We start from the raw sequence: 24081 nt of genomic DNA, 5'->3' as shown, positions 1-24081 counted from the left end.
GGTGAGAATCACTCCCATAACCCCTGCCAGTTTCCCTTTCCTCCCACCTCCATCGTGGGAATAATCCTTGGGTAAGCACAACTGTTTATGTCCTTTCAGGAGTCAGTGACCTTCAGGGATGTGGCCGTGGACTTCACCCAGGAGGAGTGGGGACTCCTGGGCCCTGACCAGAAGGAGCTTTACCGGGAGGTCATGCTGGAGAACTATTGGAACCTGGTCTGCCTGGGTAAGGAGGCTCCCTTGGGACCCACGTTCTGTCCTTGCCACCTCTCCTTAAAGGTAAAGCTCAGTGAGACTCTTGAGCACCAAGTAATGGTTATTTGGCCCAGAGAAATAAGAGGTTGGTCACTGGAGAGAAACACAGGCTCATAGATTTGTAACTGGAAGGGGCCTTGAAGGCCTCATTGTAAAGGGGATGATTTGCCTCGAGGACAGAGAGCTAGTGAGCTGTGCACAGTCCTGTAGCCTGAGGGCTGCAGGGCGGAGACACTGGATGGCATTTTCTGGTCATGGTGCTCTGCTGGCATCCTGTTCACCCTGGGGCACTGCCCCAGAGCTGCTCCCTGTCCACAAGGCATCACCTGGAGTAGTGACAATTTTCCTCTGTTTGTCCCATGTGCTCATTTCTTTTCTGAACCCAAATCCGTTCTGTGGCACATTTTCCCATACTTCTGAGTAACCCAGTTCAGTGTCTCCTTCAGAGTTGATGGGCCTTGTCCTCACCATCATCCTCCCGGCGCCCTCTGGGCCTTTGGTACAGGGCCATGGTGTCCAGCAGAGAGGCAGGTGGGACTGATTGTGAGCTACCTGTGGGGCTCTTTCCCATTTCCCATGAACAGGACTTGCAGTTTCCACACCGGAGGTGATCGCCCGGCTGGAGCAGGTGAAGCACCATGGGTGCCAGAGGGAGATGTCCCAGGGAGCAGCCACCGTGTGGGTGAGTGAGGCGCCACCAGCAGTGTGTGAGCTAGTGTTGCTGGGGTCTGACTGGGAGCGGCTCCTCCGGGCCTGCAGACTTGGGGAGAGGTGTGCGCCGGGTGATTTTGCAGGCCTCTGTGCCCTGTTTGTCAGGCCTCAGGAGAGCAGGGAGCGCTCTCTTCTATCTTTGCTTGCATTTAGTTCATTCTTAGCTGCCATTTATTCAGTTTCAATCAGTCAGCAAGTTGAAGCACCTACTGTGTGCTAGGCACACCTGAGAATACAGGCGCAAAGAACAAAACATTTCCTCCTTTTAATAACCCTGCTTTCACATGGGAAAGAAGAGAAGGACATGTGAAAATACAGACAGCATCTAGTGTGAAGAAATACAAATCTATACAAACCGGTAATTTGGGAGAGAGGGCAGCAGCCATTAGGGGATTAGGAAAGGCTTCATGAAGAAAATGGTGCTTGAGTTTCATTTTATAGGAGAGGAATTTTCTGAGGCAGCGGTAAGGAGGAAATTCATTCCAGGCATGTGGACCAGCCAGAGTAGAGGGATGGAGTGTTATGTGGGAGGAGGGCCAGTTCAGCCGGATTGTGGAGTCAGATGTGAAGGATGTCAGAGGTAGAAACAGCAAGTGACTGGATGTGGGGGCTGGGGGAGACAAGGAGTCCTGGGATGTGCTGAGGTTCCAAACGCAGGAGATGGGGAAGGTGGTGGTGCCTTCAGTTAGGAGGAGTCAAGGCTGGAAGGGGGAGGTGTTTGGGGGAAGATGACAATTTGGGTGTGTGGAGCGTAAGCTATCTCTATTACTGATGCCAGTCACGTTTAAGGACTCAACTCCTGCCTTTTCCTGTGTATAGCTGGTTTGTACACAGTCGCTTACCTGTTGTCTTCCCCATTAGGCTGAGCTTTGACCATTCCTTGATGAATGGTCCCCACCTTGGTTTCTAGTGTTTTGCTACCGCAAGGATGTGGGGTAAGCATGTGGTGGTACATATTGGAACTTTGGATCTGCCTTTGACTTCCTGGGTGTCCGTGCTCCATGTTGGAGTCACTGGGTCCAAGAGTAGGACAGTTGAGTCACTTTTCCTTTGCATTGGGAATAATGTATTTGAAAACCAGAACTTTGGACCACTTCCTGGCCCTCCCAGAGGGTATTGCCGGACAGCTCCTACCACTGAATGAAGGGATGAACAAAGGCTCCTCTGGGAGCCTCCATTCCAGTTGGGCAAGGTGACGCTGACCCTTTGGTTACCAAAGCTGGGTAACGTCTTTGAGGCAAAAACAGGAAACGAGCAGCATAGAAAACAAGGAAGTGGAAACAAAGGTGCCCGCCGATTGGAGAACACCTGCAAAGATGATGGTTCATGCATCACAGGGAGTAGAAGGGTGATGTAAGGGAAATCTGCAAAGCTTGTCTGACCTGATGCAGAGTGAGGTTCAGAACCGAGGAGCAGTGCTCACAGCCAGCACCAGAATGTGAAGGGAACGCCTTGGGAAGACTTGGTGACGTGCCTGCCATGACTCCAGGGGACCTTAGTGGCTCTGCACAGTCCCCAGGTCAGCGAGGTGGGAGAATGTACAGACGCTGTCAGAAAGGTGGGACCCCCGAGGGCTGGGGAGATGTCACCAAAAGAAAGAAAAGAGCATCAATGACCCTGGAAGAAATACAGAAGAGCAGGAGGGAGTTCAGGAGAGCGCACAGCAGGGCTGCTCGCTCTGCATGGTTTACTTGGCTCCTCACTGAAGTGCCAGCAATCAGAATGCTCAATCAGGGCCTCATTTGTAGCAGTTGCTGATTTCTGTGACCTAATGCACTCGCCCTGGATGTGTCCCAGTCAGCCCTCTGGAGCCAGTGCACCCTGGCGGACGGGGAGGTCAGCGCTGGTGTTGTCATATCACCTTTAATATACACTGCGGAGAGCCGAGCGGTGCATCACAGGCTTTCACAGCTTCCTCTGCAGTGCTCTCTTTCTCCTCTCTTTGCATGTGGAAATGTTTGTGTTTGTTGAAGTTTGTCACGTTCATGAGAGAAAGAAGATTTAAAACCAAAGGGAGCTACACTCTCTTTTCCCCCGTAACCAGCCCGTTCTGCAGAGGACAATCCCCCTCTTTCCAGGAACCCCGGTTCACAAGCTCAGAGTTTTCCCAGACTCTTTGATCTGGCCCAGGCCCCACCCGATAACAAATCCATTCCCAAGTCTTGTTTTTTCTGCCTCTATCCCATTTCTTCTTTGCTAACCATGCTTGGTTCAGACCCTCATACTCTCTTGCCTAGCCTTGGCCTCCATGCTTCAGTGTCTCCATCCTTGGCATAGAGGCCACATTGAAGCCACGGGTGAGGCAAGAACCCAAGCACTCAGGGACATGGGTCAGGCAGGTGATTCCTCCTGGATGTGCCGGCATGAGCCTGCGCCTGCGCCACCCTGTGGTCCCACCGTGCTGAAGGTGGATGGTAGACTGTGTCCCCAGGGCAGAGCCCAGATCTCTGTTTTTGTTGTTTCTGGGCAGGTTCTCAGGGACTCGGTCAGCAAGTGGACTTGACCATGACCCTTCTCAGCTGCAGAAGCATCGGGGTTGGAAAGTTGGACAATCTTGTCTACCAGAATTAACTGCAGTTTGCTTATCTGATTATGGTCAGTGGAGCTTTGCTTCCTCACCTAAATGAAGCTGACTAAACCAGGTGTTGAGTACATAGGAACTTCTCGGTACACAGGAGAGTCAGTCCGTGGGTAGACCTGGAATCACTTGTGTCCCCTGACAGCCTGGCATTCCTCATGGAGGATGACTGTGTCCCCACCACACAACACACACACACACTCACAAACTTTCAGTGGGTCCTCTAGGATGAAACCCAAGGTCCTCAAGCCAGAATGTGAAGCCCTCCACAGTCTGTTTTCCACAGGTCTGGTCCAGTAAAACTGATCTCGTGTCCATTCTGCTTACATGCCACTGCATTGTCCACAGGGCCTGGAATGCCCTCCCCCCTTCACCTCCCCTAATTTGCATCCTTAGCATCCATCAAAGCAGATTCTCTTCCTCTGGAAAATTCTTTTATCTTTTGTTTTATTGCCTGTCTTCTTACCACCTCCCAACCAATACTGATCGTTACCATTTTTTGTCAGTTTTACCAATTGCAGGGTATGAGGTGAAACTTCAGGATGGTTTTGATTTTTATTTCTTATAGCACTAACAATTTGGAGCATTCTTCTTGTGGCTGTGAATATCTTGGTGAGGCAGTGGGGCGAAGTGACTTGCCCAGGGTCACACAGCTAGTAGGTAACATGTGGGCCAAACTTGAGGACCTAGAGGGCCACATCGCAGGTTCCCCCTCTCTGAGTGGAGTGTGGTGTGAGGTGACCTAAGCCCAGTTTCAGCCAGACTGCTTTCTAGTTCTCCCAGCAGTTTTTAGCAAATAGAGAATTTTTCCTAAGGAACTTAGGTTTATGTTACTGAATTCCATTGTTTCAGATTCTCCTTTGTCTGGCCTTTTGCACTGATGTGGCTATTTTGGGTGGGTGGATGGGGTTGTATTTTTTATTCAGCCGTCAGATGAGGGTTTATGTCACATGAGCATTCGTGCTGTGTCCATTTACCAGTCCGGTGGACTAAGATGCCCTCACACAAAACCTCCTGAATGAGGAATAAGAATGCTCCAACTTCTGTGTAGTCTAGCATGAAACTGAACAATAAACATCTCAAATAATTGTCATCCTAAAGCACGTTTCTTGGAAAGAATACAGCATGAGTAAACTCCTGCTAGATTATTTCTAGATAAAACACTAGTAAAACAGTTTTCTTAAAAATTAAATAATGAGGGGCAAGTAGGTGGCACATTGGATAGAGCGCTGGCCCTGGCGTCAGGAGGTCCACTAGCTGTGTGACCCTGGGCAAGTCACTTAACGCCATTGCCTAGCAAAAATAAAAACAGAAAATTAAATAAGGAAAAACTACACCAGTTATGTGCAGTCCGAGTGAATGAGGCAGAGTATCCAGTTCTTAGCTTTTCTGTCAGCAAGAAGTGAGGGTCTGCCCATCATTTGGCCCTTGAGGTGCTCCCGGTGGGGCAGGTAGGCAGAGGGTGGCAAGTGCGCCCCAGCTGTGTCCATCTGTTTCCTTCTCTTGCTGTAGCAGCCATTCTGTGGTCTTTTCAGCAGAGCTTGGTGTTCGAGAGCAATGCTCTGGCCATTCGATGGAGGCTCCCTCTGAAGTGCCCCAGCTTGCTCTCCCGGCTCAGCCGGCCCCCAGTTCTTTGGTGTTTGGCTGCTCTTGGATCAGAGGGGATGAATGTAGTTCCACTTGAGGCCTTCCTTTGTGTTTCCTCTTGTCTGTGCCATCTCTAGAACCACAATCTAATGACCTCTTCTTTGCCTCTTGACTTTTCAGCTCCTCTCCCCAAATTTCCTGAAGATGTAAATGCATCCACTTCTTCCTTTACTTTTTTCTTTTTCTTTTGTTAGGCAGTGGGGTTAAGTAACCTGCCCGGGGTCACACAGCTAGTAAGTGTTATGTGTCTGAGGCTGAATTTGAACTCAAGTCCTCCTGAATTCAGGGCTGGTGCTCTATCCACTGCACCACCTAGCTGACCCCCCTTTATTTCTTCTTTCACCTCATCTTTGATCATTACTTTTCCTTCTTTGACCTCTGGAATAATTTCTTCAGGAAGGATGGGGTTCTTTTCTGTGCTTGCATATTGTATCTAGTACCTAGTACACAGTCCCAGATGACTTTGGAAGAGATCTACCTCCCTGTGTTCTGCCTGAACTTGTCTCTGATGTGGAACATGTGGCCACTTTACACTGACAGGCTGGTGACCTATGTGATTCTGTTGCTTTTTCAGTCAATACCAGATGATTTTGGTGACTTGTTCAGTTATGTCCAACTCTTCGTGACCCCATGGACCACAGCCCACCAGGTCCTTCTGTCCTCCACTGTCTCTTAAAGTCCAAGTTCAAGTTCATTGTTTCCAAGATAGCTTTCCACCTATGTCATCCTCTGCCATCCCCTTCTCCTTCTGCCCTCAATCTTTCCCAGCATCATTTCCAGTGAATCTTGTCTTCTCATTATGTGGCCACAGTATTTCAGCTTTAGCTTCAGTATTTGACCTTGCAGTGAAAAGCCTGAATGTATTTCTCTAAGTAGTGACTGATTTGATCTCTTTGCTGTCCAAGGAACTCTCATAAGCCTTCCCTAGCACTACAATTCAAAACTGTCATTCTGCAGTGCTCAGTTTTCCTTAGAGTCCAACTCTCACAGCCATACATCACTATGGGAAAAACCATAGCTTTGACTATACAGACCTTTGTCAGCAAGGTGATGTCTCTGCTTTTCAGTCTGCTGTATACTTTTTTTTTCCTTTTTGGTGAGGCAGTTGAGGTTAAGTGACTTGCCCAGGGTCACACAGCTAGTAAATGTTATGTGTCTGAGGTTAGATTGGAACTCAGGTACTCCTGATTCCAAGGCTGGAGCTCTATCTACTGTGCCACCTAGCTGCCCCTGCTGTCCACTTTTGTCATAACTTTCCATCTGGGGAGTGTCTTTTAATTACATGGCTTCAGTGGCCATCTTTGGGGATCTTTGAGCCCAAGGATAGAAAAATCTAACACTTCTACTTTCTCCCTCTATTTGCCAGGGAGTGTTGACACCAGTTGCCAAGATCTAGTTTTTTTTTTATATTAAGCTTCAAGCCAGCTTTTACACTCTCCTCTTTCACCCTCAAGAGGTTTCTGAATTCCTCTTCACTTTCTGCCCACCAGAGCGATGTCATCTGCATATCTGAGATTGTTGATATTTCTCCCAACAAACTTAATTCCAGCTTTGGATTCATCCAGCCTGGTGTTTTGAATGATGTACAAACAAGGTGACAGTGTGCGGCCTTGTCATCCTCCTTCCCCAGGCTGAAGCCGCTCAGTGGTTCCGTGTTTGGTTCTGACTTGCTTTGTGACCTGCCTACAAGCTCCTCAGGAGACAAGTGAGGTGATCTGGCACTGCCATCCCTTCGGTGACGGCTGCCTTGCAATACGGTCTGAGGGCAGGAAATGCTGTTCCCCCTTTGTTCCAACTTCTTTTCATCTTGATTCTGAATCTTCTGTTCCAAATGAATGTTATTATTTCATGAAGTTCTATAAGTATCCCTTTGATAACTTGGTTAATATAGCATGAAAAGTATAAGTTAACTTGGCTAGTATTGTCGTTTTTATGACGTTGGCACCATCCAGGCACGGGCCCTGGATGTGCCTTCAGCTGTTTGGGTTGTCCTTTATTTCTGTAAGGAGCTCTGTGTAATTAAATCTATATGCTCTTTTGTGTGCTTTGGTAGAGTGATTCCCCAGATATTTGATGCGCTGTATAGTTATTTGGAGTGGAATTTCTCCCTCTATTATTGCTCCTTGGGTTTTATTGTTATTAGAATGTAGAAGTGCTCTTGATGTTTGAGGATTTTATTTGTAGCCTGAAACTCTGCGGAAGCTGTTAGTTGCTTCAGTCAGTATCTTTGCTGATTCCCTGGGGTTTTTCAAGTAAACCTTCATACTGTCAGCCAGTAGAGAATTTTTTTTTCTCTTCTCCACCCATCTTTATGCCTTTCTGAAGTCCTTGCCTCTGGTCAGGATCCAGGCGTACCCTTCTCAGGTTTTCGGTTTGTTACCCAATACTTTGTTGTTCTTGGCTCTGCTTTCTTGACACCTGGCACCATCCTGTGGGCCCATGTGAATCGCTAGGAATGTCTTTAGACTTCTCCTGTCCAAAGTACCCTTGCCCATGCAGCCTCACGTCCTGGCAGGCTGGCCCCCCAGGCCAAAGAGGGGTTCATTCCTCTTGTGGCTGCCTTACTGAATGGCACCACGCTCCTGATGTCACAGTCCTCCTCAGGAACAAGCCTGACTGAATCATTTCGGCAGGACTTTCTCTCCCGGGCTCCTGACGTACCTTCTTTGTCTTCCCTCCCCCCAGCCCCCTCCTCCTTTTCAGCTCCCTCTCATCATGAGAACGGTGGCTCCTTGGGGCAAAGATGGTCTTTCTTCCTGTTTTGGTTTGTCTTCCTTGCACCTGGCACACAGTAAGCATTTAATAGATGCTTGGTGGCTGCCTGGCAGCAGTAAGTAGTGGTCACCTCCTATGACTGAGCTTGGGAGGCCCCTGACGTCTTGGATCCCGCCCAAAGAAGGCAGCTGATGGCCTGTTATGAAGACACTGTTGACTCCGCGCCTTGGTGCTTCTCTTGAGGAGGGGCCCACCTGGATTCTCCCCACCATCCTATGGGGTGTGGTCATCAGAAGTCAGGTTTCTTCAGTAAGGCCTGGTTTGGTTGCACCCTCTGTGCTCAGCCTGTGGGAGAGGTCTTCATTCTCTCACCTGGAGGTCCCTGTGAGCCGCCATTTTTCCTTCTAAGCCTCTCCTGATACTGGCCAGCACTCCCTTATTTCTTCTAAAAAATAGGTGGGCTTTTGGTTGATATCTTCTGTTTTTACACTGCTCTCGTTCTTTCCAGAAAGGCTATCCCTTAGTGTTTTTTAAGAGGAAGAAGAGAAAAACAATTCAGTTAAACTGATGAACATGTCAAAAGTCCGACATGACTTGTACTGTTCCACCTCGGGCCCCTGTCACGTTCCTCTGGGGGGGAATGAAGGGGGACGTACCTTCTCAAAGCTCCTTGACGTGGTTCTCGGCGCTCTCAGCTTCCCTTTTTGGTGGGTTTGTGGCTGTTCCCTCATGTCTCCTGGCATCTGTTCATAAGTGAAGCTCTTCTTCCAGAGGACGGGCGCCCTAACAGGGAGGCCTGGCAGGCCTCGGTTCAGACCTCCCTCAGATAGGTTCTAGGACTGTGGCCCTGGAGACCAGTCCAGTCAGTTCTGACTCCTAAAACGGGGCTTTGTGCTGGGCATCCTGCCATGGACCCTTCTTGGAGGCTTGTTTGTAAATCACAAAATAAAATATTAGGATTTCAAAGGATACCTGTGAGATTGGAAAAAAAAATATGAAGATAAATTTTTAGCTCCCAGATTAAGAACCTCCCTTCTGCTCTCAGTTGTGGTGTTCAAAGGAGATCATGTCTGTAAAATACATTGTAAATCTTAAACTGTAGGACTGTCGGGTGTTACTGCATCACAGTGTTTTGTGGAAGATATTTTGTAAACTGTAACACTCCAGGGGTGAAAGGAGAGGGAATAAACATTTATTAAGTGTTACTGTGTGAGGGGCATTGTGCCTAGTGCTTTGTAAATATCTCATTTGAACCTCACAACCCAGGGAAGCAGGTGTTACTGTGATTCCCATTTTACAGTTCAGGAAATCAAGGCAGACGGTGTGAGTTCCCCGAGGTCACAGAGCTGGTGTCTGAGGCTGGATTTTGAACTGAGGTCTTCCTGACCCTGCATGGTGGTGCCCCTAGTGATCTACAGACATTTGTAGTTATTATCCCTGTTATTCCATGATGAAATATCAGTCAGGGACACTTGGAGTGACCTTCGTGGCTCTGGGGTATGAGGCCAAGTTCGCCTGTTCATTCTGCCTCTTTTGCTTTTGTCTTTTCCTCATCCTGATCCTAAATTGGGGTTCTCTCAGATAGAGAAGACTCGGAGCACTTGATAACTAACCATTCTCATGTATTTGAGGGCGGAGCGGGGGGGGGGGGAGGTGGAGAGAGCCCAGGCTCTGGCTGCCTGGTGCTCCTGGACCAGGCACTTCACCTTAGTATCCTCTCCTGTCAGAGAAAGGGGCCGGGCCAGATGATGTCCGAGGCCCTCCTGGCTCCAGGCCTGGGATCCTGAGATCTCTAGTGTCTCATACACTTTGAGGGGAAGAGTGACCCTCCTGGGCTGCCATCCCAGGCTGCTGGAAAGGTGGGGGGGCACAGTAACCAAAGGGAATTTTGATGTCAGGAGGTTTGGGGCCAGGCCAGATATGTCCGGGACTGGAGTTCAGCAGAGTGGATACCTGCATTTGGGATCCTAACCAGGTGCTGATACCAGGCCTGACGGTCATGTGAGTGGCTGCCATCCCCATTGCTCCGTTACATCCCCGACTCTATGAGTCAGCAAATGAGGAGAAGCATTTTTATGAATGTCTCAGGCAGGCTGAGCTGGCTTTGTCCGCTGTCCCCTGGAGAGTACGTGTTGGACCCTGGCACTGGAAAGCATTCCATGCAGACCTCTGCTGTTGTTGGGAGAGAGAAGGAAAAGGACACCATTTTAACCTTCAGCTACTGGGAGCTGTCAGGGATGGAAAGGAAGGGGAAGGATGGGAGGTCACAGTGAGGCCGCCGGACCATGGGGGAGGTCCAGGTAGGATGGGCATTAAAGACAAAGGGACTGGGGGGAGGAAAGAGGAGCTAAACATTTGTTGAGTGCACATGATGGCTGTAGTCCATGCTGAGCCGTGGGCAGAGGGAGCTTTGTCCAGTTTAGGCTGGACAGCAGGAACTTTGTAAGAAAGAGCACTGCTCCAGGCTAGAGAGGTGGTGGTGGCAAGGCTGGGCCATCCTGAGGGTGTGATGTTGTACTGTGCTCAACACTTTACAGATGTGACCATGTTTGATTCTTACAACAATCCTGGGAGGTAGATGCGATTATCATTCCTGTTTTACAACTGAGGAAATTAAGGCAGACAGAGTCAGTAAATGTTTAATAAATATCTACTATGAACCAGGCACTGTGCTAAGCACTAAGTATACGAAAAGCCAAAGACAGACTGAATGACTTGCCCAGGGTCTCCCAGCTAATGTCTGAGGCCGGATTTGAACTTGGGTCTTCTTGCTTCCAGGCCCTTTGACTCATAGGCTTTGCCTGTGACACTCAAGATGCTTCCCAGCTAGGTTGGGTTGGGCTCTGTGGTCACAGAGATTAGCTTTGCATCCCCAAGGGGAAGAGAGCTAAGTGCACATCCCAGGGCACAGACAGGTCTTACTTCCATCAAGTCAGGTGTTTCAAAGTCGCTGGCCAAAAAGACCTTTAAAATAGCCTGAACTCTAATACCAACACCCTGGGGCCACTGGAGTTTATTGAATAAGGGGGAGACATAGTCAGACTTTCCTTTTAGGAAAATTACTTTACTGGAATTGGGGAAGACTTGAGGCAGGCAGACCCAACTGCAGGCTCTTGCAGTAATCAAGTATGAGATGATGAGGGCCTGTCCTTGGGTGGGTGGTGGTGTCAGAGGAGAGCTGGGACAGTGGTGAGGAGATGTTGCAAAGGTGAAATCAGTAGGCCTTGGTAGCAGATTAGTAAATGATGTGGAGAAATCCAGGATGACTACTAGGCTGGAAGGAACTGGGAAGATGGTGTCGCCCTCAGGAGTATTAGGGGAGTGGAATGAGTAAGCAAGGGGTATGTGAGCAGAGAATGCTGCAGGAGAGAACTAATGAATGTTGATGAAAACAGTTGAACTAAAATGTTACATAGGCCGTTTTTTTTATTATGGCTGAATTGGATTTATGCCACAGATTACAAGGATGGTTCAGCTTGATATAACCAGAATAATTAATCACATTAATACCAAAAATCTATAGAATTTTATCAGAAATATAACCTTTAACGACATAGCACAAATGTTAAAAATTCTTTTAAAAAAACACGTAGTAATTGAAAGACCTTTGCTTAATTTAATCCACAGCATTTATCTACAATTGAGAGCTAATATTATTTGTAATATAGAAACACTGGGCAATTTGCCAGTAAGATCTGCAGAGAAGCCAAGGATGCACCATATCTTCACTCTTCCTTGATCTACCATTAGAAATACTGGCAATGGCAGCAAAGCAAGAAAAATAAATCGAGGGAATGCGCATTGCTAAAATGGACTTAGAAAGTCAGTTTTCTTGGTGGAGAGGACACAGAAGACAGAACTTTGTTATATAATGGGGCATCGGGATATTTACAAGATTTTTTTTTGTCTTGTAGGTTGGGAAAGTATGTTTGAAACCAAGGTATCAATTCTAACACCAGAACAGTCATCCCAGAAGAGACTCACAAGAGATGGTCTTTGTGCTTCCAACTTGGAGGAATCTTGGAAATATGACTCCTGGATACAGAAACAGCAGAGAGATCATGAGGAATTTCCTCAGCAAGTAAAAGTCACTCAAAAGAAACCTTCCCGTGATGTCAGTGGTCATAAATATAATAAACTCGATAGTAGTATCAGTCTACAACCAGTCATTTTGCCACAAGAAAAAATATCTGTTGAAAAGGATTTCTGTAAATGTGATACACACAGAGAGAACTTTAGACTGTATACACATTTGTTAAAATGCAATAAAATGTACCCAAAGAAGATATTTTCTATGTGTACCGAATGTGGGAAATCCTTCAGGTATAATTTAACTCCTATTGAAAATCAGAGAATATGTACTAAAGCAAAAGAGTATAAATGTAACGAATGTGAGAAGGCCTTCTGCTGGAGATCACAGCTTATTAAACATCAAGCAATTCATACTGGAGAGAAGCCTTATGTGTGTCAGGAATGTGGGAAGGCCTTCCGGCAGAGCTCACACCTTACTCAGCATAAGACAATTCATACTGGAGAGAAACCTTATGAATGTGATGGGTGTGGGAAGACCTTTCGCCAGAGGAAGGGGCTTACTGAACATCAGAAGATTCACACTGGAGAGAAACCCTATGAATGTAATGAATGTGGCAAAGCCTTTCGCCAGAGGAAGGGGCTTACTGAACATCAGAAGATTCACACTGGAGAAAAACCCTATGTATGTAATGAATGTGGGAAAGCTTTTAGTCAGAGGACAGATTTTATTCGACACCAGAGAATTCACACTGGAGAGAAGCCTTACAAATGCAATGAATGTGGGAAAGCTTTCTCCCAGAGGAAAGGACTTACTGAACATAATAAAATTCACACTGGAGAGAAACCTTATGACTGTAATGAGTGTGGGAAAGCCTTCAGTCAGAAAACAGATCTCGTTCGACACCAGAGAATTCACACTGGAGAGAAGCCTTACAAATGCAGTGAATGTGGTAAAGCCTTCTCCCAGAGGACAGGACTTACTGATCATCAGAACATTCATACTGGAGAGAAAGTTTATAAGTGTAATGAATGTGGGAAGTGTTTCCGCCAGAACAGAGGACTTTCTGAACATCGGAAAATTCATAGTGGAAGGAAAGTTTGTGAACGTAATTAATGTCTGAAGTCAAAGTTTACTCAACATTAGACAATTCGCACTGGAGAGAACCCTTATGAATACAGAGGATTTATTTGATACCAGAGAAAAGCCATAGAGATGTCATGGTATGGGGTGGCCTTATACTGGAGCATACAGTTGGTCAACACCAGAGACATCTGGTCAACATCTTTACTTCCAGTCAAGCTGGGTTCTTTATTCTCCTCCTACGTAACATTCTATCTCCCATTTCCATCAATTTACACCACTTGTAATGCTTTCCCTCCTCATTTCTCTTGTAATCCCTGCTTGCTTTCAAGGCTTGGTTCAAGTGCCATCTTACTCCATAACCACTTCCCAGTTTCCCCATTTATTGGCCCCTACCCATCCCAAGAAATTTGGTGTGTATTTTGTCCATATTTGAGACTTATTTAGCACATACATATTGTTTTCCTCCAGAAGCAGGAAGTGCTTACAAGGCAGGAATCATCTTGTTTTTGTCTATATCCTCAGGACCTAGCAAGTGCTTGGAAGATATAAAGTGCTTAATAAATGCTTGAATTGGATTGAATATTTGAGAGAGGGCTTCCCTCCAGGGAAAACAGTGTCACAGAATGTCTGAGTTCTTTGGGACCTCATCAACCAAGCAGTCCATATACCAATGGAATCTATTCTAACATAGCCAATAAGTAGTCATCCAATTTCCACTTAACTGCCAAGGAGTGGGGACCCGTTCCCTCTCATGACAGTTCAACCCACTTATGGACACCTTTAATTTTTAGCTAGTTTTTTTTCTGACATCAGCCAAAATTAGCTTCTTTGCCTCTTCCATCTATGACTCCTGGTCCTTTCTCTGAGATCAAAGAGAAATCTAATCTTTCCTTCACATGAGAGCCCTTCAGGCACTTGAAGACCCCTATCATACCTCCCCCTTCCCCAGTCTTCTCTTCTCCAGGCCAAATACCCACTTCCTTGAGCTAATCTTCCTAGGACATGGACTCTAGCCCTTTACCATTCCCTCCTCTGGACACTCTCCTTCATAAAACGTGGCACTCTGAACACAGTAACCCAGATGTGGTCCAATTATGGCAGAGTACAGTAGGGCTGTCATTTCTGCCATTCCAGGAAGCTATGCCTCTCTTAAAGCAGCCCAAGATAGCGGTAGCTTTTGAGGCCTTCATATCACACTACTGATTCATAGGAGTTTGTAGTTCACTGAAACTCCCAATATTTTTTCATAACTGCCGTCTTGCTGTGTCTCCCCATCTTATACTTGTGAAGTTACTCTTTTTGTATCCAAGTGCAAGATTTACTATTGATTCCTATTGCATTTCATCTTATTAGATCCAGTGCTCTAGCCTGCCAAGATCCTTTTGAATCCTGACTCAGTCATCCACTGTATTGTATTAACTATCCCTCCCAAGTTGGTATCATCAACAAACCATCTCTGCCTTTATCTGAGTCTTTGATAAGAATGTTGACCAGCACAGGGCCAAACACACATCCTTGAGGTACTCCATTAAAGACCTCTCACCATGTTAACATTAAACCACTAACAACCACTCAAGTCCAACTCATCCAACCGATTCTTAACCCATCCGATGGTATTGTCATGTAATTAATATCCCTCTATATTTTTCATAAGAATTTTATGGAATATTTTATCAAAAGCCTTGCCAAAATCTAGGCAAACTATATCTACAACATTGTCATCTATTAGTTTATTCTGCCCCCTCCACCTATTGGAAATGAGGATAGTCTGCCATGATGTATTTTTTTTTTTTTGCTAGGCAGTGGGGCTAAGTGACTTGGCCCAGGGTCACACAGCTAGTGAGTGTTATGCATCTGGGGCTGGATTTGAACTCAGGTCCTCCTGACTCCACTGCACCACCCCACTGCCCTGATGTTTTCCTGATGTATTCTTGAGCTCTTTGTAATCACTGCTGACTATGTCTTTAATGGTCTGTTCTAGAATTTTCCGAGAAACTGAAGTCAAGCTCTCTGGTTCATAGTTTGTATCTGTTTTCTTCCCAGAACCCTTTGAAAGTTAGGATATCATTTGTCCTCCAATTCAGTGGCTCCTTGATCTCTCAACATCACATCCACAGTGCTCTCAGTATTTATGGATGTGGTTTATCTGAGCCCAATCACTTCAATTCATCAAGGTCAACTAGATGTTCTCTTCCAGTCTCCTTTTGTTGGATGTCAGCTCCCTGTGAATCTTTGTTCTGTCTTCAGGTGCAAAGGTCATTCTTCTTAGCCAAACCAGAATTTTTGAGCAGCTGCTCTCTCCGTGGTCAGTTACCGTTCTCCACAGTAGATGGTGCCATCTGTTTCCTACCATATTGTGGTTTGCCTGAGTACTTTAGTTCAGTAAAGGATCCCTCTTGTTTTGATAATACTTGGCTTGTAAATGCAGTCGTGGCATCTATACACGTGAGAGTAAAATTGTGTTGTGGGTGTAAGCCCGAGGCCTTGGCTGCCTTCTGCTTTCTGCTTTCTGTGAGCACAGACCAGTGGTCAACAAATCTGAGAAGTAAACGTTTCCAGCTCTGAGAGTACCCCTCGTGAGTTCGGGAAGTGAAGTTTCTGATGGTGCTAGCTGCTCAGAAGGAAGCAGTTACCCACGGTTGTACCATTTATCCCATAAGGAACCCAAACACTGCCTTCCACCTCCCCATCACTAGGAGAATACTGCAGCTAATGTGACTAAGGAAGCCCTGCCCTGGCTGGCCAATAGAGTAGCTCAGATAACGTGATTCTGAGATGAAATGGCAATGTCTGTTCCACCAGTCCAAAAGCGTTGTATCTGCCTTTCAGTGGAGTGTGAATGTGGTTATTTTGTGAATGCTTGCCTTTTAATCTGTTTTATCCGAAGCATTTTCTGTGGTGGAGTAAATAAAAAGCTGTCCTATAACTCATCCCCGTTTTGTACATGAAGTCCTTTGGGGGGGGGGTGCGGAGATTCTAGACATAAACTCTACCTAAGCTTTGCTGTAGAGATTTCCTTGGAGTTTCACTAGGACTGAGGGCAACCCAAACCCGAGAAGGAGAGACAGCCTAATTCCTCTCTGGGGTGAACCTTGGGAAGTCAGAGCCAGAGGTCCTTGGGAGAAGGGGCTCTCTGAACCTGGTGTCCTCTCTGTAACGGATCTCAGAAAGGGGGTCTTTGTAGCCTGCAACAATGTGCTGATGCACACCCTCCTGTAGATGGTATCTGGAGGTAAAGTGGTTCCTTGTGTCTCCTCACTGCCCCACCTACCGGCCAGTCCAAGACTTCAGGCTCTGCTGCTTGCTTGTGGCAGGTGACTGGGGGACTTAGAGCTGCCCTCGGTGCTAAGACCCAATCCACTCCCTGCCTGCCATCTCTTCCACCATTTTTAAGGGATCTCAAAGACCTTTCAGCCCAACTGCCCCCTTTTATAAATGAAGAAGAGGAGGCATAGGCGTAGCCTTGCTTCGGGGTCACAGAACTAGAAAGTGTCGGAAATGTGATTTGCCTCTGACTCCAGCACCTGATCCACTCCCCCAAAGGCACCGCAGTGCCTAGCCAGCCAACAGAGGTCCCACTCAAAACCTTAGGAAGAGCTTCTCTCTTTTCAGCTTTCCAGAGACCTCGGCTGGCTTCAAAGGAAAACAAGAACAGTGACAGCCCACATTTACATCACTTGGAGGTTTGCAGAATGAGGTCAGTCTGTATTTTATAAAAATTATATATATACACATGTACATATATATATGCACACATATATATATGTATGTATGTAAGTATGTATATATAGTGTCACTAACCCTTACAACAGCTTTGTGAGGAGGGTGCTGTCATCTCCATTTTACAAATGAGGAAACTGAGACTGAGAGGTTAAATGACATTCCCTGCCTAGGATCACAAAGCTAGTTAAGTGTCTGAAGACAGATTTGAACTCAGGTCTTTTGACTCCAAGTATAGCACTCTATGCATTGTGCCACCCAAGCTGCCTCTACGGAACAATCTGCAGTAAAGCTCATTATGTCCTATTCACTTGGCCCGGTATCTTCTTTCCTGCATGTGGAGCTCAGCCTATCAGAAACCCCATTCTTGTAGAGGACCCTCCCCACCTATGACTAGGAGAATCGGACCATTGAAAAGTCCTAAGTGACAACAATGTCCCTTTGTAAGAGGGAGCTAGATGGTGTGGTGAGGCAGGAAGATAAGCCCAGATCAAGCCTTGTGACACTAGCTGAGTGAACCCGGGCAAATAAGTCACTTCGCCTCAGTTTCCTCATTTGTAAAAAAGGGGAAATAGTAGCCCCTACCTCCCAGCTTGTTCTAAGAATCAAAGAGATATTTGTAAAATGCTTTGGAACCATAATGTGTTGGGTAAGTGCTAGCTCTCACTCTGTTAGAGGAGGCGTGAGCAGCCACAAAACATACCTTTCGGATGAGTCGCGATAGTCACGCGTGGTGTGGCCAATACGTGCTTTTCCCTGGTGATTCCAGACTGGTTAGGCAAATGCATTTCCTTCCCACTGGTGCTAAGCCTGGCTTCCCCGGTGCCGGAATCCCCATTTGTGGCTGGTTTTCTTTGTGACAATTACTTCCGTAGGTGAGATTCCTCTGAATGCTGTGGTTTGAAGGCCAGAGATGTCAGTGCGTGTTCCCATTAGGGTTTCATGGGTAGAGTAGAAGATGTACTTGTTTTAGGCAGACTGGGCCAGGGGGAGAAGGCTGTCCTCAGCTTTGAGTTGGTCCAGAGGACCGAGGCTCCTTTCTCCCCCTCAGTTGGGATGATCACAGCAGGCCCAGATGGAATCCGAGTGAGGGAGAATCTGATACTTCCAGAAGTGTGTCTAGGCCCTGATGCCCCTCGATGCGGAATTCACCTCTGATTAGGTGGCTCAGCAAACTAGAAAGCCACACCTAGGAGCTTTAAATAGAAGGAGATGTGGAGGCAGTTGTAGAAGAAGAACCACAGGCCTGCAAAACTGGGGTGGGAAGGAGAAGGGGGATGGGCTCCTTTAACTCCCTTTAACTCCCTTCCCCTCCGGCGCTGGTTTCCATGGGGATGTAATCTATCAGAGCACAGCTGCCGCCCCGAACAACTTCCGCCTTCCGTCAGAGCCACTGGGTCATGAGGAGACCCTGCATCCAGTGGGGAGTGGAGACACACTCCAGACAAAGGCTAGTCCTGGAGCTCGAGGGTCGGCTAGGAGGGGAACAGGTTCTGTGAGCCCAAGGGGCAGTTCTGGCAAAGACGACATACCCTAGGCGGCTGTTGGAGGATGGACTGTAGGCCGGGAAGCCGATCTGAGTCACTTGCCTCTTGCAGTATCCCCCACACATGCCTCACTACCATCTTGCTCTCTGTGAGATTACTCAGACACTGGTAGCATCTAGATTTGTGCGTGAGAGACAGCCCAGGCTTATGGAGGGAATATAACTACTGGTGTTAGGGTGCCATCTTGGCCTTTGCCACGAGCCAAGTGCACTGGCGTGATTGTTAATGACTGGCAGCCTGGTGGGAACTCGTGAGTTAGAGTTAGGGGTGTAGACCCAGGGCCATTATTCTTAGCCCCCTGAGTAGGAACCATTCTTGGGATCTGAGCCTTAAGGGGGCGTGTAAGAAGGGCACAGGAGGGTTCCAGGGGAAATGGGGCCTGTTACGCTCATGAGAATTCCTATAGTCCTCTATGCATTTGCAGGAACTTATTAGAGCAGAGGAGGGGAACCTGCAGCCTCGAGGTCACATGTGGCCCTCTAGGTCCTCAAGGGCAGCCCTTTGACTGAATCCATACTTCAGAGAACACATTTTTTTTTACGCCCTTTATGTTTTTATTTTTAGGCAATTGGGGTTAAGTGACTTGCCCAGGGTCACACAGCTAGTAAGTGTCAAGTGTTTGGTCTGAGGCCGGATTTGAACTCAGGTCCCCCTGACTTCAGGGCCAGTGCTCTATCCACTGTGCCACCTAGCTGCCGCGAGAACACATTTTTATTAAGGGGATTTGTTCTGTAAAGTTTGGATTCAGTCAAAGGGCTGCCCTTGAGGACCTAGAGGGCCACAGCTTCCCCATCCCTGGGTGAGAGAGGCTCCCTCCTGGAAGCTTGTTCTTGGATGCCTGGTTTGCTGGGATCTACTGGACAAAATATCTTGTTTTTTCCTCTTTCTTCTTTTCTTTTAGATTTCAGATTCCTCCCACCCTGAGCCATTCATGGTTCAACAGCCTAGGTCTCTGGCCCTAGCTGAATGCTGGGCTCTTCCTCAGGCTCCACCAAGCGCTGCACATCTCCACCGCCCCACGTGGCGTCCTGGTGGCCTGTCCTGCTCCCTCACTTCCTCAGTTTTCTGGCCTGGCACCAGCAGGTCGGGACCTGTTTTCCCTGGCACTGCCTGGTCAGGGCCCATTTTCCCTGGCAGCTGCCAGTCAGGCCTGTTTTCCCTGGCACTGCCTGGGCAGGGCCCATTTTCCCTGGCACCAACTGGTCAGTGCTCTGCAACAATGGTATTTCCAGGTTGGAGTCCCAGGCAGGTTTTGTTTCTGAAAGGCTCTGACCACTCTGGCTGTTGAGACCCAAGCAAAATGCTGCAGCTTGGCTGCACTGGAGAGACAGGGGGATGGGCACCGGGATGGGCTGTGATGATGTGTCACGACCTTGGCCAGCTAGCACAGCCTCGCCGTGTCCTAGTAAGGGGGTCTGAGAAAATCCGTAGGGTGCCAGCGAGGAGACTCAAATAGAGGCGTCAGAGAGAAATGAATCGATGTAGGGAAAGTACTTGCCAAGGAGGCACTGAAAGTTTAATGGATGTTCTATTTGACGGAGCGCACATCTCTCTTACCCTCAGCTCTACAACCATGTTTCAGTGTGCTGTAAAATTTTCCTTCTTCAATAATCCCACGAGCTGTGATGTGAGAATGACCAGGCCTGAAGTTAGGAGGGGACTCCATCAGTCCGGGCATTTTTCTAAGCAGAGAAGTGCTGAGACAACAGTGGGTATAGGTTTTTCCTCCGACAGAAGGGGCCTCAGAGGCTCTCTGGTTTGGCCAGGCTCCTTCCCCATGCCTTCTGATGCCATCCTGTTTCCCCCGACCTTGGGCTTCTCTGTGCCTACACAAGCTCTTCTTGCTGTGGCACTGGCTGCCCTGCCTTCCCCCTCCCTGGCCACTGCAGCGGGAGAATGCTGCCACTGATGGGTAAGTAAAGCTCCACCCTAAACCTCCCATGCAGTTGTTCATCTTAGGCTGTACCATCTTCTCTAGGACAGAACTCTTCCTTGAAGGCAGGGAGGCCCTAAATAGAGGTTTGTTTGGGTTGAGCCAGCCCCGGAGTTGGGGCAGGAGGAGATTTCTGGCCCATGAGCCTGGGAGGGGCCAATCCTTCCCACTCTTCTCTTTCCTTCCCGGCTCCATCTCCTGAGGACTCTGCCCCTCCCGCCACCAGGAGCAGGAGCCCAGAAGAGGTGGGGGTGGAAGAGGTGGGGGTGGCCACAGTGTTCCTGAGGGCCAGAGCCTAGCTGGTGAGTGGGAGAGCCTTCCCGAAATGGGGTTTCCTTGCCTTGTTCCCATCTCCTCCCCATCACCCCTGCACTTCATGTCATGTACTAAAACTCAGAGTAGGGAAGCCCTGGGTTTGAATCCCACCCCAGAGGCTTATGAGCTGTGTGGCCCTAGGCAAGGCCTCTCTGGGCTTCCTCAGTTTCTTCATCTAAGAAAAGAGGAGATTGGGCTCGGTGCTCTCCAAGGCCTTTCCACTCTGAATCCCTAAGTCCCCTAACTCAAAAGCTGGACGGCACCCAGGAGTCAGAGAGAATCCTACGGGGCTCAGTGCTCTGAACTGGCCACGCTTAAGAAGCAGGGGAGGCAGGAATGAGTCTGTATCTCAGGCCTCCCCGGGAGCTCCTCCCCTCCCAGGGCTGGCCGTCCTTGGAGGTGCCAGGTGCTCCCTCGCCAGGAGTCTCTATATTCATGCGGATCTTGGCTTATCTCCGTTCCCAGCCGGTGATGACAGTAAGCATGAAGATGACAGCGGTGCAGCAACGATGGCCAGTGTTGATGAAGAAGGCGTGCCAAGTGGCCTCACCTCGGAGATCTCATCTGGTCCTCACAACAGCCCCGGGGGGTAGGCACCATTGTTACCTGCATTTTCAGGCGTGTCTGACTCCTTGTACCCCCATTTGGGGTTTCCTCGGCCAAGATACTGCAGTGGTTTACCATCTCCGTCTCTGATACAGATGAGGAAACTGAGGCAAACAGGGTGCAGTGACTTGCCCAGAGGCACAGCTAGCAAGTGCCTGAGGCCAATTTTGAACTCAGGTCTTCCTGACTCCAGGCACGGTGTTCTGTGCACTCTAGCTACCCCAACTTACAAGCTTCATGAGGGCCCTGTTTGGTCTTTGGGCCCAGGTACCCAGCACTGTGTATAGCCCGTAACAGTTACTTAATAAATGCTTAATTGGTTGATTGAAGCAGAGGCTGGCAAGCACACAGCAGGTTCATCAATGCTTGTTCGTTGATTGGTTGCGGCAGGCACTTAGCTGGTGCTTAATAAGTGGTGTTGATTGAGGCAAAAGCTGTGAAGGCCCATAGGAGCAGGAGCCTTGTCCCAGTGTGCCGGTGACCTGGGGTTCCCCAGGGCTGCCTTCCAGACAGCATGAGCTGTGCTCGAGCACACAGCTCTTGTTCACGTCCACATCCTCCAAAGGGCTCCAGCCACCACACTGCCCACCCTCTTTTGGCTCTTCGTGGCCAGATCAGGCCTGGGCTGCTCCTCCCCCTCCTTCCCCGGGGCTCTTGCCTCTAAAAAGCCCAGGCCTATGTGTGGCCCCTGTGGGGCCCTCCTTTGCCCAGGGTGACTTACAACTTGAATTCTTCAGTGGCTCTGGTAGCCCTTGACGCACGGTCACCTGGAATCAACAGAAGATTGAGGTGAAAGAGGTGTGGGCCTCTGTCTCAGAGAAGGCTGGGGTCCCTCAAAGCCTTGCTCAGCTTCCTCTGCCAGTCCCTCCCGGGCCCAGCCTTGGACCAGGCACGGTGAGCTGACCGTATGGCTCAGCTCTCTGGACAGACAGACCGCCACTGCCCATCCAGCTGCACATCCTCTTCCTTTCTGGTCTGATCTGAGGGACATCCCCCAAAAGCGCTGCTCAGAAGCCTAGAGGAGCGCATTGTCTCAGGGGTGCGGGGAGAGTGATGTGAGGAGGTCAGCAAGGACCTCCTGAGCTCCTGAGCTTCCTCCAGGGCCCTCCCGGGCATTTCTCACACAGCTCCCAAGGGCCTCTCACTCACCCTCCTCTCTTCTCCCACTACCATCCTATGGAGCAAAACGAAGCCGCTCCCTGCTCAGATTCTGCAGAAGCCCGGCACTCGGGGTCTCGGGCCTCACTCACGAAGAGGCCTTGTGCAGTGTCCTGGCTCTTGATGCGATGTGTGCCATATTGCCAACCAGCAGGCTGGCTGGCAGACGTCATCTGTCGGGTTTGGATTCTGCCTCGGACGAGTCAGGTGCCTTTCTCGTATGGCTTCGTAGGCTCATTAAGGCGTGGATTTAGAGTGGGAAGGTCCCTAAACTGAGGCCAATGGAAGTGGGGACTTGGCCCAAGCCGCACAGGTGTGAAGTATCAGAGGCAGGCTCTGGACTCGGTTCTTCTGACTCCGGAAGCCGCGCTCCTTTCCCTGGAGCAGATCACTAATAGGAAAAGATCAGTCACCGGAACCGTCTCTTTGGTTTTGTGTCTCACTGTGAAAACTGACCAACGTGATTAAAAGTGGGAACAGCAAACACTGGAGAGATTGCAGGAAAACTAAGCAATACACTGGTTTTTGTTTTTAAGACTTTTTATTTTATTTTGATTTTTTGGTTTTCAACATTCACTTTTATAAGATTTTGAGTTCCACATTTTTCTCCCTCCCTCTCTCTCTCTCTCTCTCCTCCTCCCCTCCCCCTCCACAAGACAACGAGAAATCTGATGTAGGCTATACTTGTACAATCATGTTAATCGTATTTCTACATTAGTCATGTTGTGAAAGAAGAATCAGAACAAAAGGGGAAAACCATGAGAAAGAAAAAACAAAACAAGTGAAAATAGTATGCTTTGATCTGCATTTGGACTCTGTGGTTTTTCCTCTGGCTGTGGATAGCATTTTCAAAGCACCATGAGTCTTTTGGAGTTGTCTTAGATCCTTGCATTGATGAAAAGAGTCTATGAAAGTTAGTCATTGAACAATATGGCTGCTACTATGTACAATGTTCTGGTTCTTCTCACTTCACTCAGCATCAGTTCATGCAAGTCTTACCAGATTCTTTTGAAGTCTGCCTGCTTTCTTATGAAACAGTGTTTCTTATGGAACAATAATATTCCATGACATTCACATGCCACGATTTGTTCAGCCATTTCCCAACTGATGGGCATCAATTTCCGATTCTTTTAGGCAATACACTGTTGGTGGACCTGTGAATTGGTTCTTCTATTCTGGAAAGTAAAACTGGGCTAGAACCTAAGAAAAGCCATGGACAAAGGGATGAGAAATTTGATTTCCTTAAAGACCCCGACTCAAATTCTAATCAGTATTAATCAGATTATTATGATTTTATAAAGGGACAGTGATTGTTAGAAATTATTTTAACTATGATCAATTGTTAACCCATATTTTGTATAAGTCACATAGGAAGATAGATACTAATAGAGGGGCCTTGAAACAGGCCTCAAGCTTTAATGCTTGCTACCAGCCATGGAGCTTATTTGCACAATCACAAGACTATGGGGACCACTGACCTGGGCACTTCTGATCTTGTTTTGCCCAAACTCTGTGACTCAGCTGAGTGTGATCGAGGGAAGTCCCCCAGTTTCCCTTTAAATGTCACTTGGAGCCTGCGACATCTGCTTGCGTCAAGCTTTAGGAGTAGTTCATCCATCCTGTGACCACCTGGGCAGCAGAAACGTTCCCTGCCTTGTCCAGTTTGTAGCCCTGTTGATACACTATTTTGCTTGTCTTAACCCGTGTATTATGTGCCAACTAATGGAGATTCTGTAATACTGTCTACATATGTAAATAGCCTATAAAAATCAGACCCTGG

The 24081-nt window shown here is 48.1% G+C and overlaps 1 protein-coding gene across 1 annotated transcript in view; it reads left to right on the top strand.

Annotated features, from left to right (window-relative positions):
* The first annotated feature begins 858 nt into the window (after positions 1-858).
* LOC110201735 (uncharacterized) overlaps positions 859-24081 on the top strand; it is a 41013-nt gene continuing 17790 nt past the window's right edge. Inside the window, exons 1-2 of the mRNA XM_078151870.1 lie at positions 859-937; positions 11821-13008. Of these exons, the coding sequence (XP_078007996.1) occupies positions 11832-13008 (1177 nt within the window). The 5' untranslated portion in view covers positions 859-937; positions 11821-11831. The remainder of the gene's footprint in view (positions 938-11820; positions 13009-24081) is intronic.

The sequence above is a fragment of the Phascolarctos cinereus genome, unplaced genomic scaffold (genome assembly GCF_003287225.1).
Source record: "Phascolarctos cinereus isolate Bilbo 61053 unplaced genomic scaffold, phaCin_HiC Scaffold_4;HRSCAF=312, whole genome shotgun sequence".
In the NCBI taxonomy this organism is placed as follows: Eukaryota; Metazoa; Chordata; class Mammalia; order Diprotodontia; family Phascolarctidae; genus Phascolarctos; species Phascolarctos cinereus.
Note: the sequence above shows the minus strand (reverse complement) of the source record. Positions and strands in the feature narration are given on the sequence as shown.